The 17,267-nt window shown below is 49.2% G+C and overlaps 1 protein-coding gene across 3 annotated transcripts; it reads left to right on the forward strand.

Annotated features, from left to right (window-relative positions):
- The first annotated feature begins 14,470 nt into the window (after positions 1 to 14,470).
- Positions 14,471 to 17,042, forward strand: LOC124688579 (nuclear transcription factor Y subunit A-5-like). 3 transcript variants are annotated; one of them, XM_047222239.1, is made up of 5 exons: positions 14,471 to 14,621; positions 15,330 to 15,436; positions 15,554 to 15,622; positions 16,095 to 16,268; positions 16,425 to 17,042. In XM_047222239.1, the coding sequence occupies exons 1-5, from the start codon at positions 14,582 to 14,584 to the stop codon at positions 16,785 to 16,787; spliced, it is 753 nt and encodes a 250-aa protein (XP_047078195.1). In that variant the 5' UTR covers positions 14,471 to 14,581; the 3' UTR covers positions 16,788 to 17,042. The 3 variants fall into 3 exon arrangements, with proteins under 3 accessions (XP_047078195.1, XP_047078196.1, XP_047078197.1); XM_047222240.1 differs by having other exon boundaries at positions 14,615 to 14,703; XM_047222241.1 differs by lacking the exon at positions 14,471 to 14,621 and adding an exon at positions 15,173 to 15,218.
- Positions 17,043 to 17,267: the final 225 nt, after the last annotated feature.

Consider the following 17,267-nt stretch of genomic DNA (forward strand, 5'->3'; position numbering starts at 1 on the left):
TTTGGCTAGAGAAGCCAGAAGACATCGTCGGCAGAATCGCGATGAGGAGGAGCATGAGCGCTATGCCACGGAAGCAAAAAGGGAGCAAGACGACAACGCCAGGCATTGGGACTGCCCCTTCTTCAGACACTGCTGGGATTCAGGAATGAGCCGATTGCCCACGATCGGCAATTGCCCAGAATGCAATCAGAAAAAGAAGGAGGCAGCCAACGTGTCTGTGTTCGAGCGCCTAGGGCCTCTCCCGCCACAGAGCGAACGCGCTGAGTCACCTCGTTGGGCAGATCTTGAGGATTCAGAAGACGAGGGAGAAGTGGAAGAAGACGGTACCACCGGCCAAGGTGGTGCCCTGACGGACTCAGCCGTTCCCAAAAGCGCGGGGTTCGGCGATTGCGCGGCCTGGAGGAAGCCGAAAGGTTGTACCGCATACGCTAAGGAAGGCACGGCCCGATTCGGCTGCAAAGGTTCAGCGAACCCTGGATGAAGAGGGTCGTCCACGGAAAATGGAGTGGCGCCCCAAACAGAGGAAAGCCGATGATGAGACATCGGCTGGCACAAACATGGTACTCGTCTTGCCGACAGAGCTTAGCCCTCCACGACTCTCCGGAGCGCTCAAGGTGGACGACAGCAGGCGCATCAAGTCAGAGGTTGGGTTGGTTTCATCCAGCCTGGCCAAGTAACAACTCACGTTCAACCCCAAAAACAAACCAATCTCGGCGCATCGCCAACTCCTTCGTCTCGAGGGTTTCTATCAGGTAAGCGACATGCTGCCTAGATCGCATCTTGCGATCTAGGCAGCACAAGCCCCACGTTGTTCATGCGTTGCTCGTACTGAAGCGCTTTTGATGGCGAGCAACGTAGTTATCATTAGATGTGTTAGGGTTAGCATTGTTCTTCGTTTAAGCATGCTTACGTAGTGCAACCCTTGCATATCTAGCCGTCCTCACGCCTATCTCGGGTGTGGGGGCGGCACCCCGCTTGATCATTATTTAGTAGATCTGATCCGTTACGATTGTTCCTTGTTCGCAAGGATTAGTTTAATATCCGCAATAGTTTGGCCTTACAATGGGGGGAGGATCCGAGTGGCACGTAGGGTGGCGTTCGCAAGTCCTAAACGGGATGTTCCTAGGATCAACTTCATGTTGGTTTTTTGGCCTTGTTTAGGATCGGCTTACGAGCACCGTGCGTGGCCGCAAGGCCCAACCTGGAGTAGGATGATCCGGTTATGCGGTGAAAACCCTAAATCGTCGTAGATCTCGTTAGCTTCATATTGATCAAGCAGGACCACCAAGTATTCGTGCACCCCGTACGGATCATGGGTGGATCGGCTCTTTGAGCCGATTCACGAGATAACCCGAGAGCCGATCGAGGCTCGTATTTAACGTTTACATGTATGCCTGCAGGAAATTAAGCGAGGCAACCTCATCACCTTCCCGACCGGGTATAGGTCAGGTGGCACGCCCTTGCACTTCGCAACGCCGCGTGTGACCAGAAGAGCATTGCGGGCCGTCGCTCGGAGGGGTCTCAGCCAGCCGCAGCTCTAGGCTCCCCCCGGCTCTACAGTGTTGACAAGGCCGCTGCCCGCCGGTGGGTTTTGGCAGACCCACATGTATGCCTAGTATTTGTGATGGAGTAACTCATATTTGTTAGTGGAATGGATCGTAATATGGTTCAAAAATGTAAACATGTAGGATGGCCGGTCCCGGTGGCCGGCGAGGCGGTCGAGGCCACGGTCCTGGGCGCCCCCGGGGCCGGGGAAGGGGCCGCCGCGGTGGAGCAGCAAGGGCCCCACGGTCACCGTCACCCGCATCCTCCTCGTCTTCGCGGGAGGAACGCCGCTTCGAGTTCCTCCTCCGCATCGACGACGACCCACTCGGCATCAAGCGGCTACCGGACAAGTTCGCCGAGTTCGTCGACGGCGTCGAGCCGGCGCACTTGCAGCCTACGGGAGGCTAGGCTGCAACTTCTGCCGCTGGTCCGTGGAGGTCCCGTTCGACGGGCGGGGCAAGATGTACCTGCACACGGGGTGGGACAAGTTCGCCCGTGACCTCCACCTCGAGCCCGGCTGCCAGCTCACCTTCCTGTACGAGGGGGACGGCGAGATGATCGTGAAGGTGTTCGACGACACCTCCTACCGCGTGCACTACCACACCGGCGAATCCGGCTCCGACACCGATAGTTAGAACGTCGAGTGTTGTCAACTCTATCTTCGTTGCTTCGTGTTGTTTGAATTCTATCTTAAATTGTATGAAACTATGTGCTACGATGTTAGGTATGATGATGTTATGTCCATGATGTGTGTACGAAATGGCTGTTGATATGATGTGTGTATGACATAGCTTTTGACATGATGGCAGTTTTGTTGGAATATGGTAGGATTTTTCATGGTTTTAACACAAGTCAATGTGTGGCGCCCTACACACTGGCGCCACACTGCATCGTGTGGCGCCCCCCATCGGCGCCACATATCCATGTGTAATTGCCCAAAACATACTGTAAGACAAATCGTATGGGACTTAGCCGTTTTGGCGAGGCTCTTTGTGTGGCGCCGATGCCATGGGCGCCACACTAGCATGTGTGGCGCCGCTACCACGGGCGCCACACAAAGAGCCTCGCCAAAACGGCTAAGTCCCAGACGATTTGTCTTACAGTATGTTTTGGGCAATTACACATGGATATGTGGCGCCAATGGGAGGGGCGCCACACAGTGCAGTGTGGCGCCGCTGCCACGGGCGCCACACAAAGAGCCTCGCCAAAATGGCTAAGGACTTATCGTCCGGAGCCCCTGGATGTTTTGGACCTAATAGTTCATATAAGTTGGCATGTGTGGCGCCGATGCCACGGCCGCCACACTCGCATGTGTGGCGCCAGTGGGAAGGGCGCCACACATTGACTTGTGTTAAAACCATGAAAAATCCTACCATATTCCAACAGTTTTGACAACAAGAACATTGCACTGAATATGTACCACACATTGACACGAGCATAATGGTTCAAATGACAAATAAGGTTCGACGACATCAAGGTTTCAATTACAATAAGGTTCAACGACACGAAGGTTCGAGAAGATCAAGGTTCACACAACATAAAGGTTCGACAACAAGAACATAGCCAAAGGGACATCACTGCGTGGCAAAGGCTCCCTCCCCCCTTGCCTTCTTCTTCTTAGATTCTTCAGCCAATTCTTCCTTCTCCCTTAAGTCACGAGCCAACTGAACGACCGAATCGAAGAAGTGGTGGCGCTCCTCCGTCTTTGCATCTTCCGTTTGAGCTATTTCCTCCTTGATGCGTGCAGCCTCCCTAGCCACCTCTTCTAGGTGCATCCTATTGGCCCTCTCCCTCGCTATTTGCTCAAGTTGGCAGCTCCTTAGGAATTTTGCCCGTGCCTCGCGGTCCCGTTCGGCCTTCAGCTTGTCATTCCTCCTCTTGTTGCGCAATAGGTATTCCTCATACCCCCTTTGCATACGATCATCTTCCTCCTTCTTCTTAGCTATCTCCTCCCGCATCTTCCTCTCAAGTGCTTCCTTCTCCCTCTTCCGCACCGTCCTTACCGCCTCCTCCCAAACGGACTCCTCCTTCTCATTGCCCTCCCATGCCCCCTTCCCCTTGGTGGGTTGAGTTGCCATACCTGAAAACCAAATTTAATAACCAAAGTTAGTATTGCAATAGGAAAATAGAAAGTACAATGCAATTAGTAACTTGGAGACACATACGGATAAGGCCCCGCTAGGTATCCTAGCATACTAGTACCCCGACGGCCACCATGCCGAGCTCTACTAAGCCCAACGTGAATCCTTGGTTGCCTTGGACCTTGTCGCCATTGTGTTTGATGCCTTGCGGCTTGTTGCCTTGGAGCTTGTTGCGTAGGGGCTTGTTGCCGTGGGGCTTCTTGCCTTGGAGCTTGTTGACTTGGAGGTTGTTGCGTACGAGCTTGTTGACGTGGAGCTTGTGTGCTTGGAGCTTCTTGCCGTGGGGCTTGTTGCCGTGGAGCCTGTGTGCTTGGAGCTTGTTGGCTTGGAGGAGGTTGACGCGGCGACGGTTGGCTTGGAGCTTGTTGGCTTGGGGTTTGTTGGATTGGGGTTTGATGGCTTCGAGGTTGATTTGAAGCTTGTTGGCTACTTGATGCTTGACTTGTGTTAGCATCATTGCCCTTTGATTTTTTGCCGGATGTGCACTTCCTTTTATTGTGGCCCTTACTATTGCACGATCCACAATTAGTTGGCTCGCGAGCTTCTTGGAATAACCTGTTTCCGGAATGACCCCATCTATCCATATCTCCGTGATACCTCTTTGTCTTTCTTCTTCCACGTTTCACAACCTTCCATTCCGGATCTGGCCAAACTTGCACACCATGATACTCCGGCCATTGTGATTGATCCAAGTAAGGACAAAACCTTGGAGCCCATGTCCTCTTTGTGGCTTCAATTGAGAACTCGGACTCCCGAACGGTGAGCGGGTTATTGTAGTCGACACGTCTAGTGCGTGCCGCTGTTAGCAAGTGGGAGCAAGCCAAATGAAGCAAAGAGGGCCTCCTACATGTGCATTCACATGTCTTTAGGGACACACGGAAAGCCCGGCCTCCGTGTTGGACACCACCTTGTGTGGTGCCTCCCGGCTCATTCACTTGGTAAACCCAGTCAACATTATCATAACATGTAGCCGTTTGGGAGTCGGCCTTCCTCGCCTGAAAATCCATGAACTCTTGAACCTTCTTTGGGAAATCGGAATTCAAAGCAATTTCCTTCTCCGTTTCATCGGTGTAGTTACTGGAAATAGACATTCAACTTCTCGAATGTGTATTGAATGATTGCCGTCACGGGCAATGCACGGACACCCTTCAACACATTGTTGAAGCACTCGGCCATGTTGCTTGTCATTTGGCCATATCTCCTCCCATCCTCATCATAAGCTCTCGCCCACTTTGAGTTAAATACGAGGTGTCTATGAAGAAACTCTTGACCACCCGCGTTGAGGTCTTTGTGCTTCAGCAAGCCGTTGTCAGACAACTCTTTGCTCTTGCATGCCCGGTAGAAGTTTGCACAAAAATGCCTCATGCACCATCGGTGATGCAAGGGAGCATGCCCGGGGATTGCAAGCTCCACCGCATTGAGAATTCCTTGATGAAGATCGGAGATGACACACACTTCCTTTGAGGGTGGTATGACCCTCGTCCTCAATATGTGGAAAAACCAATCCCGGTTATCATTGTTCTCAATCTCTACCAATGCAAAAGCCGAGTGGTACTAAACGGTTGCTCGCATCATTTGCTATTGCCACCAATAGTGTGCCCTTGTATTGCCCGGTCAAGAAGGTACCATCCACGGCTATGACGGGCCTACAATGTTCGAATGCCCTCGTGCATTGCTGGAATGACCAAAATGCACGGTGAAATACCCTCACTCTTTTACCATCATGCAATGTCATTTTGGTTGCGGAAGGCTCGACCACATGCACCATGCCCGGGTTAGTTGCGGCCATCGCTAACAACAACCTAGGGACTCGGTTGTATGCTTCTTCCCAATCACCGTACAACATCTTGAATGAGGCTTGTTTGGCCTTCCATGCCTTCCCGTACTTGACGTCGTAGGCAAACCGGGATTTGACCGTATCTTGCACGGACTTAATGCTCATGATAGGAAGTGATGATATCTCCGCTGAGAGCTTGTATGCAATGAACTCGGATGTGAGTTGACGGTGGTCCGGCTGCGCATCCTTGCCATCAAGCTTCGGCCCCCGGCACATGTGAGTGGCTACATAGCTTGTTATGTGCCAAGAGGGCCCTTTTTTGAAAGGTCTTGCACGGACAACCCATGGGCACCTTTTATCCACACATTTTAGCGTGTACCGCGTCTTCAAGTCCGAGTGAACAACAATGTAAGGGCGATGATGCTTAATGGAGAACTCCTTCAACCATATCTTCAATTCCAAGAAGGTATCAAACGTGAGCCCTTTAGAGATCATAGACGTCCTAGCTTCCACATCTCTCTTGGATATTGGCCTAGCTCCAAGAAGTAAACTTTTGCCACCATCAACCACGGCTCCATCCGCAAGACTAACATCACGGAACAATGGTAACCGGATATCCCGTCCGGTTACCTTCTTGAAGATCTCGGCTCTTTCGGCTTCCTTAGCCGTGAAGCCATCCTCGTCAACCTCCTCTTCGGGTCCATCATCATCCGAGTCCGACGCATAGCATCGGGAATAAGGAATGGAGTGGTCCATCTCCTCTTGCGTCCAATATTTATCCAAATCACCGAGATTGTTGCCATTCATCTCGAAACAATCATCACCATCGTCATGCTCGTCATACTCATTATCCAACGGAGGTTGTTGGGCAATGGGAGATTGGGTGGCTTCTTCTTGGCTCATGGGTGGTGGACTCCTCTCTCGAACGGGGAGGAGGGCCGGTTAAGGTCAAGCTCGATACGAGCATCAACCGTCTTGGTTGCAAACAACTCCAAAGCCTTATCTTGTGACCCGGCCACCGTCTCCTTGTAAACGGACCAACGTTGCTCGGAGTTGATACGCATTGTCTTCCAACGGGTGTGCATTCCAAAACCCACATTATGCCTTCCCTCTAGCTCAACACCATCATTTGGCTCATTCCAATTCAACTCAACCCTAACTTGTGCTACCACCTCCGCAAAGCTAGGGCTAAGGTCAAACACCAAGTCAACCTCTTCCGGGTCCGGCTCTATGTTTCCCTTCAAGTAAGCATCCTTGTCCACATGATGAACATGAACAATTCTTTCCATCCCCCTAGCATAATGAGAACAACACATACACACATGTGTTCATTAGTTACCATAATCAACATAATCTACCCATACAAACTAGCACACTACCATTTCTCCTACTTCAACAACCCTAACATCCAACCAAATCCATCTTCACCCTCAAATCAACCAAATCCACATCTAGGGTTTCACATATAGATTGGAGCAAATACACAAAATCAATGGATGAAAAGAGGGGGAACGGAGGAGATTACCTCAAGCAACGACTTGGGAACGATCTCCACGGACAGATCTGACGATTTGGTGGTGGATTTGGTGGGGGGAGAGGGAGGGAGAGAGAGAGCCGGCCGCCTCCTGTTCTTGACCCCGCGAAGAAGAGAAAGGAAGAGATGGTCGGGCTGGGCTGGGCGCGCGCGGCCAAACTTAAGTGGATCTGTGGCGCCCTTGCCAGGGGCGCCACACATTCAACGTGTGGCGCCGGCGAGAGCGGCGCCACACATGCTGCCACGTCGGATCGGGATCACCAGCTCAGCGTCGACGGGCCACGTCGGACGGGTCTGTGGCGCCAGCGACAGGGGAGCCACATGGGCACGTGTGGCGCCGGTGCGAGGGGCGCCACACAAAAGGATTAGATCGGTGAAATAGCCGGAGGGTTAGTCTGTGCTTTTCTTTCAGTTTTGGGTTATTTTTGTGCAAATCGCCGTTACCTTCTCCATCGGAAGATCAGAGAAGAAGTACGTTTGACCGAGTGAGCGTGCAGCAGCGGATCGATACACACGCTTTTCGGGTGTTCCAGCAGGGGCACCATGCATGCATGGGGACATCTGCTATCGTAAAGCATGCATGTACGTACGCATCAAGGAGTGGCGTGATTGGTTGCTTGGGAAACCGTTTCTCACATCTCGGGAAAAGAAAACCATCTCTTTGGTTGCACACGGGAAAAAAAATTCTGCATCGCATGCTCCTTAGGGCATCTCCAACCGGGCGACCCATCCCGCGCCCGCGCGTCCGGATGGGTCGAAACGGACAAAAACGCGGCCCAGCGCGCGGACCCATCCCTAAAACGGATGGCCGCGGCGTCCGGGACGACCCAAACCCGGCCCAAATCTTGGCCGGGTTTGCGTGGCCGCGGACGCGAAAGGCTGGTCGCTCGCGTCCTCCCCTTGTCCGCCCTAGCCCGCCTGTCTGCCACCCAAAACACAAGGCCGCCGCACACATCTCCCCACCCGCTCCGCCGCCACCCACGGACCGGCGATTTCGGAGCGCGTCGACGCCGGCCATCGTCGTCGAGACGCCGGCAAGCGGGCGGAAGCATAGGTCGAGGTCCGGCGCTGCTTTCGCCGCGTCGTAGCAGAGTCGGAGGACGCCGGCGCCGGCGTTGTTGTCCTCTCACCGTCGCGACACCTCCCGCCGTTCGCAGCTGCGCCGTTTCCGCCGGAGGTGAGCCCTCCTGCACCGTGTTTCCAGACCGCAAGTCGGCTGAGACGGCCATGGCTGCAGGTCCCTAGAGAAGCATTTGGATCGCCTCCGCCTGCGAGGTGTTCGTTCAAAAGCTCGAACTAATTTGGTCGAGCACATGTGGCAGCATGTAGGCAACAATGCTGCAAACAACAATGATGAAGGAGATCCTTAAGCCTAGAGCATTTTGTATCGTTTCTTCATTTTATTTGAATAATACTTTATCCTTGATTACGTGGACTATGTAATGTATAATACATTTAGAGCATTTCAACTATTTTATATATTTTTTCTATAATTTATTTTGCGTTTTTCTAGTGAATTTACAAGAAAAACATACCATGGGGCGCCGCGACCCAAATCTGGCGCGTTGGGCGCAGCGCGCGACCCAAACGGACGCGCGGACGCGGGGCACCGTCCGTGCGTCCGCTCGGGCACGCAAACGGCCCAAAACGGACGGCCCAGCGCGTCCGTTTGGGTCGCCCGGTTGGAGATGCCCTTAAGACCTTGTTTGGTAGTACCAGTGTTTAGTGGAAATTAGTGGAGATAATACATTAGAGTATTGGTGAATCTCTGTTGTCATCCAATTTCCACAAAACCCCATCTTCAATCCACTATGTAAGAGTAGAGTATTAGGGATTGAAAAACTTACACTAAAATTTAGGAAAAAGTGGGGACAAGTGAGGATTAAACTCGCTCATACTCTAGCACCAAATATGCATTTGGAATAAGTAGGGATTTGAAATTTGGAGCGGATTATCCTCGCTAATCCCCACTAAAACATTAGTACCACAAGCTCTAAAACAGCTCAGAGACGGTAGGAGAAGTTTACACGCTCGATTCGGTCTTTTCTAGCGAGTCAGCCTCTTTTAATTTCGTGCTTGCTGGGGAAATTTTGCGCCGAACTCATGCGAGGGAGGGATGGAGGAAGCTCGCATGCGTCCGGAAATATCTCGTGGGAGGAATTCGGTCACCTCCCGCCGATTCGTGCCGCCTATTTACACCTCTTCGCCTTACCGTCAAATCATGCGCCCACCATTTTTCCTCATTCGAGCTCTCTGTTCAGGGAAACATCTTCATGGACTAGCAGGTAAGCGACACCATCTTCTCTTGCTGGTGGAGCTCCATCGCGGCAAGTCATCTTTCTCCTCCTTGCCGACATTTTGTGTTCCTCCTACGACTATGAGATCGCTGAGTGACATTGAACCGTATGAGTTCTAGCTTAGATCTGTCAACTTTGGTAGCTTAGATCTCTTATTTTTAGACTTGTTAGCTTATATCTGATGGCGGTATAGTTGATTTAGCAACCCTAGTTTCATGATCTAGCTTAGGGAAGAGTCAGATTGATATTTTGTGCTTTTGTTCGTTGCGTTGGTTGATCTTCATTGTTGTGTGATCCATGCATATAAGCGCAATCATTGGTCTATGTGGAATGGTTCAACAATTGGTAGTTCTTCTCCTTGTACCAGCTCCGCGCATATAAATTGCAGGAGGCAACGAAAGCTAGCAAGCTTCACAATTCGGCATTGTTCATCTTCACATAGTTTGTTAGAATGGTAGATGATGCTTACTTACCAATGTTCTTGTACTATGGTACTTTGATTTTTGTTGTACGACAAGGAGAACTCGTCTGATCTGTCACCGGACTCAGTGTTGCCGAAGGTGTCGCTTCAGTATGTGTCGGTGCCTGGTAGGTACTGCCCAATTCGGAAGAAGAACATGATGATATGGCCAGCTGATCTGTCCACCTTCATCCCGAATAGGGTGTGTGAGTTCATCAAGAATGGGGTCCCAGTGGATAAGGGATTCAAGAGGAGGATCCTTAAAGCTATTCCAGAGGTTGTTCTCAAGTTATGTGGGCGTGAAGTTCACGTGGAACTGATCTACAACCATATGAGGGATTGAAGATCAAGGTGGAGTTCATGTCCTCAAGGTCAAAAGTCTTGAGGATGTGCACTTGGATGAGGAGACCTCATCTATCATGATGGACGACAATGTCTGCTTTGCCCACAACAAGATTGGATCAATGTAGCACTTCTTTCAGTTCAAGTCGTAGCTAGCATATGAAGAAGAACTAACTAAATTTTGCCTACATGCTAACCCGAAGGATGCTGATTTCATCAACAAGCCCATAGAGAAATATTGCTAGATGAATCATCTTTGTTGGTCGTGTTCTAGCAGCGCCCATCTCTCCGACTGCGATCCATCACGCTCTTAGCCACCTCATGGAGAACAAGAAACATGACATTATGTGCATTGGGATTAGCCCTGAGAGCAGGATGAGCTGGTTCACTCCCTTCTGAGAAAGTATTACCTTTGAGTAGCCCGCAAATGTGGTGCTTTTGCTAGTGATGATGATCAACACCATGATGATGATATATATGTTGGGAATAACTAGGTTAGATGAAAATTAATGCCATGTCATATATTTTGTGAGGTGGTATGTACGAACCCCTTGGTTGATGAACTTGTGTTACATCACGAGCAGTTGTTCGCGAACTCGTGGTGCAACACTGTGATCCCCACTGCTAGAACTATGTTAGTCCTGCTCATTATTTTGTTGTACATTAGTTGTCACATGAATTGATATATATTGTGTCGAAGTTGCAGGCGTATTTCTTTGCCAGGTAAGCTCAACGCATAGCTGACGAGGATACCCTATCAGGGAAATGGATTGAAACCAAACAACAACCGATTTAGACGAAACAAAAATTGCCTAGCCCGCATTGTCCTTTCGCCCAAATGCATATTAAGTGCTAAAATAATTTCTATCACGTCGGAATGCTAGAAAATGACAGTTTTCATTGATATTTCATCATTGATTTATTATTTCAAGATCCTGCGTAGACAAGCATAAAAGGGCGTTGTAGTGCGGTGAAATACAAAAATCCTACTACTACTTAATGATAACTTGATAAAATAACGATGCAAAAACATGCTAAAAATGCACTCATCACAAGATGACGCGGGTTCACCCGAATGCATGCGGTCATGTTAAATGAAGACCCATTGTTGTCCTTGAAGGATCCCACTCCCGAGTCCCCAGTCCCCAGTCCCCCATCGACCGAAACACTAGAGGTAGCTCGAGGCTATGGCGAAGGGAGACGGCTGGTTCCGTCCTGGTCGCAGTGACCATAAGGCCAGTGGGGCTTGTTCCAGCGGCTGTGACAATGGTGGCCACCGCTTCTTCCGTGCAGAAGTCGCCTCGTCCGCCTCCCGTGTCGCGCTCGAAGCAGCACGACTACATGGAGGTCGAGACCGCCCACCAGTTCGTGGAGGCAGGCATGCCTTTTCCCTGGCCGGACGTCCACCTGCCACATGGGTGGCACCTAACCAGGCGCGGACGCTAGTGCCCGCCATACGCGCGCGGCCTTGCTCATCGCTGGGAGATCATGTAGCTGCGCCCGTACATGCCATCTGATCTGAGGAAGGACCCAACATACGCCGTGGACTTGCTGTTGTGGGTGTGATGGTTCGAGGCCGAACATGAGGACTGGTGTGTGGGCATCGAGGCGCACCTCGAAGCCCTCAGATGTGGACTACGAGGCGCAGGAGGCGCACACACAGCCTCTCACGTCCCCGGTCCCACCGCTGGTGGCCGTGAAGGAGGCGGAGGAGGAGAGGCAGCTGGAGGAGTGGCCTAGCTGCGTCTTCCCCACGACGCGCCCTGGTTGTCCCGACTGCTCAAAGTACCTCGGGGCAGCCACGAACTAAATCGAGCCGCTCCCGTGGGTGCTTCTGTTGGCGCGGGAGGCCTACTACTAGGCCGGTCCTGCGGGAGACCCCATCAAAAGTCCCGCCGAAGGACGAGGACAACCTCGACTACAGGCCGATGGAGGCCAAGCTGACGGAGGAGGAGGTCATCCAACGCGCCATGGCCGCATCCGAGGCGGAGGAGCGCGCCAAGTGGATTGGCCTCGAGGAGGCCATCCAGTGCTCGCTGCAGGAGGCCGCATCTGCACCGTCACCTTCAACTCCAGCAGCTGAGCAGCTGCCGCCTCCTCTTCCGTTAGCCAACATGTGGCCACCGCTGCAGGTATTCAATGACCTCGGCGAGGAGGACCAAAAGCTCCCGGCAGATTTTTCTATGTGTTTTTTTTGTTCTCAAACTCGCCCTCCGTGGGCCCCTATATATATGCAATCTATGTTTTATTTTTATTTTGGCCACTAATTTTTTGCTGTTTTATCCATTAGGGCTGCTGCCACCTAATAGCCCACGACATTTTCCTTGACCGCAGACCGTCGCATCTGGATATAAATGGACCAAAATGCGGTCCGTTTTACATGTGGCCGTTAAAGATGTCCTAAACAACCTCTTGTATAAAAATGCTGCGAGCAACCAATCACATTTGAAGTAAACACTTTTGTTTTTGGAAAATGATGGTCACCACCAGAACGGTGAGGAATAATCAAAGTGTAGCCTGCTTTATTTCCACGAAATACGACTTGTCAAACATCGATCATTTCCTAGGTAGAGAGATGCTGGTGCAAAGAGTGGGCACCCCTAATTCAACATCATTTCGTCCTGTTGCTATCCATTAGACGTGGTCCACCTTCTCTAATTAGGTGTTTTAATTAAGAAAATATGGGAAAAATTTGTCCCAATCTATTAATTTAGAAGGAGAGAATTACATAGTTAGTTTACAAAAAATTGTACGAAAATCGATACGAACAGACCAAAGAGAACTGCTCGCATTGGATGCGGGGCTTCAAAACATCACACTCGCAAAATTATTTTTACTCAACATTACATCTAGCACAGCTGACAACATAAGAAATATAAATATTTTCCGGAAGAAGAGTCGCCAAATCAGTGGAGCCACATGCTCATTACCTTATTCGTTGAGGTTACTATAGATAGCAACCCTTGGCATAAATCATGGGGACCCACCGTACGCTTTCCATTCATAGCTGCATTGGATACTCACCACAGGCCCCTAGCAAACCAAAGTATGACCCTCATGGGTTATTACTTATTAGCCTAGTTACGTTGGTAGGCCATGTCTGATGTGTTGACGTTATCAACTGAATATTTGGCAAACAGTGGCATTTAGTGATATTTTCTCCTTTTGAATTACAATGATTGGCAACAACAGCCACAATGCCTTTTGCTACGGGTACAAGGGTTTAGGCCACTCTCTTGGTTTTGATATAAATATGGTTTTAGAGTGGTTAATTGTGTTGAATATAAATATAGTGCCTAGCTTCCTTTCATCAGATCGGTCTTTTGGAAAACTTGGCTACTGCATTAATCCTATATGGTATCAGAACCAAGAGGTCTTGAGTTCAAGACCCGTTATCAATTTACCAGTTTCTTACTCCCAAATAAAAAACAATTAATCATTGTAATGAAACCGAGGGGATAAACCATGCACGCGGTCATGATAATGCGAGCCCTTGTCACCATTTCACCGGTCCTCGTGAATAATAATACCTAAGTTCAACAAAACCTATGGTATAAAATTACAATACAATTCCATGAGCTCCTTCCTCGAAGAAATAAACTATAAAATCAATGGGTTTTCATATAAAGTGGTTTGAGGGTGGCTAAGTGGTTTCTTTGGTATAGCAAGTATGATGATGTCGAGTAGTACTGCATGATTTGAACAGACGTGCAAGTAAAGTTATGTAACATTGATTTTAAATATACACTACATAAAATATGAAAAATCACGAGGGGTTAATTTTTTAGACGATGTAAGAGAATGTCTCACATGGTATTTCTCTATTGCAGGCTCTGCACTAATGGGGAAAAAGCAGGCTAAACGGCGCAAAGCGTTCACCCACTAGGGTGTCACTCGTATCAAGTTGCACGATTAGCAATTTACCTGTTGCTGTCACTCGGACAAAATAATCATTCATCGTAACGATGGACCGAATAAACCACACGTTGTAGTCATGATAATGTCAGCTTTTTGTCGCCATTCAACAGGTCCTCGCAAATAACAATACCTAAATTTAACAAAACGTATGATCTAGAACTACGATACACTGTCATTGGTCCCCTTCTCCCTGGAATGAACTATAAAACCGTCGCCCTCTCGTCCAAATATTGAAAAAAAAACCATAGACAATTGCAAATTGCAGACTTTGGAATTTCACCCCGGGGGAGCCAAGCCATTTGCACATTTTCTATTGCCAATGTTCTCTTCTCCGTGTCCCCCACTTGGGCAATTTGCCATGGCGCACCAGATGCAGACACAAGGAGACGCCCTTAAAAAATTGGAGCTGCGGGTGTTCCTTGGAGCAAGTGGATAAAAGGAGGGAGGCCAAGTTGGCGAGAGAATGACGCAGTCGAGGAGGGGCCAAAGGGAGAGGAGGAAGGGACGGTGGAGGCGAGCTTTCCGGGGCGGACGCGCCGAGGACGAGGGAGGTGGCGCGTGGGAGCCATGCTTCTCCCCACTTCGTCTTCCTCCTACACGCCCAAAGGTTTCCCCACCCCCCTCCCTAGTATATCGTAGTCTTCTTGTTTCAGCCGCCTCCGCCATGCCTGGGTCGTTGAGCTGCGCTGGTAATCAATCTTCGCATCGTCTCTAGATCTTTTTCTTATGTAGGATTGTAGTATTTTTTTTCTCTCGGATAATTCATCTTGCATGATGTGCTGGATTTGGGTTTTCATCTCCAACTCTCTCGTGTATTGCTCTTTTAGCGTAACGGCATGGCTTACGGAAGGGTGCTTCTTCAAAGGAGCTCGGAGCTGTTCTTGACTTTTGGCCTTTAGCAGTTCTCGTTGTCTATATGCGTTTTTTGAGAATTGGGATGCCACCATCAGTTCATCGCCACTAAACATCGTTTGGACAGCAAATATTTGATGCCCCTCCTTTGTTTACAAGAGTCTAGAGATAGCAGAAACTGTTAACAAGCTCACCGTTTGTCACTTGCTCTGTTTCTTTAATTTTGTGTTGGTATTTCACTAACCAGAGCGCACCAGTATGCTCTCATCAAGCATTCTAGTTGTGTACTTGTGTTGTCACTACTCACTAGGTGAAAACTGAAAATGATATGAAGGCAACACGGCATTTTGAGGTCATTTGGGGATTTCAGTTGGTTTGGATTGCATTCATACCGTGTGATTAAGTAATGATCCAATTGGTTAGGTAGCACTCTACAATCATGCATCCTCCCTTCTTTCAACAGGTGACTCCTACGGGAAGACGGTTGACGATCATATGAGTTCAACTTTCACTTTTGGTAATAAGCACTCTGCATTTTCAAGTCAAAACAGTGACTATGGCCACCCAATGGTAAACTCTCCCTCAGGGCAAACTGAAACTTCATGTCAGAAACACCAAAGGATATTCCGTCCTATTCTTTGATTCTGGGGTGTGCCGACTGATATTATATTTCCTCATATTATTCAGGCTTGTATTTCATACCCATTCAGTGATTCTGGTTCAGGAGCTTGGCCGGCCTATGGGTCACGCGCTCTGGTATACGATTCTAACTAACTGTTGCACTCTCCTGTTTTGTTAACTGCCAACATATCTGAATTTCCATGCCGAGAGAGCTTATAAATCTAGAACACTTTAATCAGCTTCTGTAACAACTTGTGAGTGAATTACATTATCAAACTGAATAATTGTCTTGTCCTGTAGAGTGATCTGCCAGATCAACACTGTATTTTGCATTGTAGTACGATCTCAGTACTCAATTCCAGCTTTAAGGCTCACACCAATAGTACTTCTGCAGTCTTACCTTTTGATATGATACGTAAGATACTTTTAACCACTTTGCTAGGTTGGTATATCACCAATGAGACAAGCAAAGATGATTATTGTGGTCACTTGTAATTTATAATTCTTGGCACAACTTGAATCTTGAGGCACACATGCATGATGCATCAAGCTTCTTATTTCCCCTGCACTTTCATGGATCTTGACTAACCATTTGTGCATAAAACAGTTCCAACCCCAAACTACTGGAGGAGGGTCCGCAACAGCAAGAGTTCCCTTGCCTCTCGAAATAGCGGCAGATGAGCTCGTATTTGTCAATCCCAAACAATATCATGGAATTCTCCGCAGAAGACAGCTGCGTGCTAAGTTAGAGGCCCAGAATAAGCTCAGCAAAAACAGAAAGGTTCTAGTCGGTGGTCCTTTGGTTTACTTTGCCATTGTTAATTAATTATTCTTCCCTCTTGCAAGTTGAAACTCAAGCCGCTCATTCATTCTCCATGTTATGTGCAATGAACTTTTGTACTACCCGTAACAGTCGAATGCAACCTCCATTTTGCAGCCCTATCTTCACGAGTCTCGTCATCTTCATGCAATGAAAAGGGCAAGAGGTTCTGGCGGGCGTTTCCTCACTGCTAAACAACTCCAGGAGCAGTCTCGCGCTGCCTCCATGAAGGCCACCGCGGATGGCGTGAATTCAGCAGGCTCAACCCACCTACGGCTAGGTAACGGGGCAGCTGGAGATGGAACTGTGTCGGCGTCCAAAACAATAGCCTCGCATGATAACAGCAAGAGAGTCGCCGCCCCTGCTCCTGCCTTCACCATGACTAACGCGGCGCACAAAGACGACGACTTCTTCCAGCACCATGGTTACCACCTCAGCTTCTCCAGCCGTTTCGGTCAGGCAAGCGGGCGGTACTCATAATAACCACCCGGTGTGGTCGGCAAATCATCCTTGGCTTTATTTCTGGCGTGTTAGGACTTCAGAGGTAGTATCTCATATTGTTGTGCTTTCAGCGCACAAGTCGGGTCTTCATGGTTATGTGATCAATATGCGACTGCAAGAGTTAGTGTAACTGTGTGTGTTCGAACAAACAATTCAGTGTTCACTTGACAATGTCTCGTGGAACTCGTCTTCTGTTCACTCCAACTCCAACGTGGCTAGACAACTTGTCCTCCACTCTCATTGGTGTTGAGACTCGCTTGCAACTCTTCATATATTTTTTCGAAAAGGGGAAGCTCTGCCCTCTGCATTGATCGACACATACAGCCTTAAGTGTCATCCACCTGAATTGCTAGTCAAAGAGTTGCCCCAATTCCATTTTTACTCCTAGTTTATTTTGTGTGACAATAATCATCTCAATTTAGCGAAACTTGCATCAGTTCTTGCTCAATATGGGATCCG

Source organism: Lolium rigidum, chromosome 2 (assembly GCF_022539505.1).
Source record: "Lolium rigidum isolate FL_2022 chromosome 2, APGP_CSIRO_Lrig_0.1, whole genome shotgun sequence".
Classification (NCBI taxonomy): domain Eukaryota; kingdom Viridiplantae; phylum Streptophyta; class Magnoliopsida; order Poales; family Poaceae; genus Lolium; species Lolium rigidum.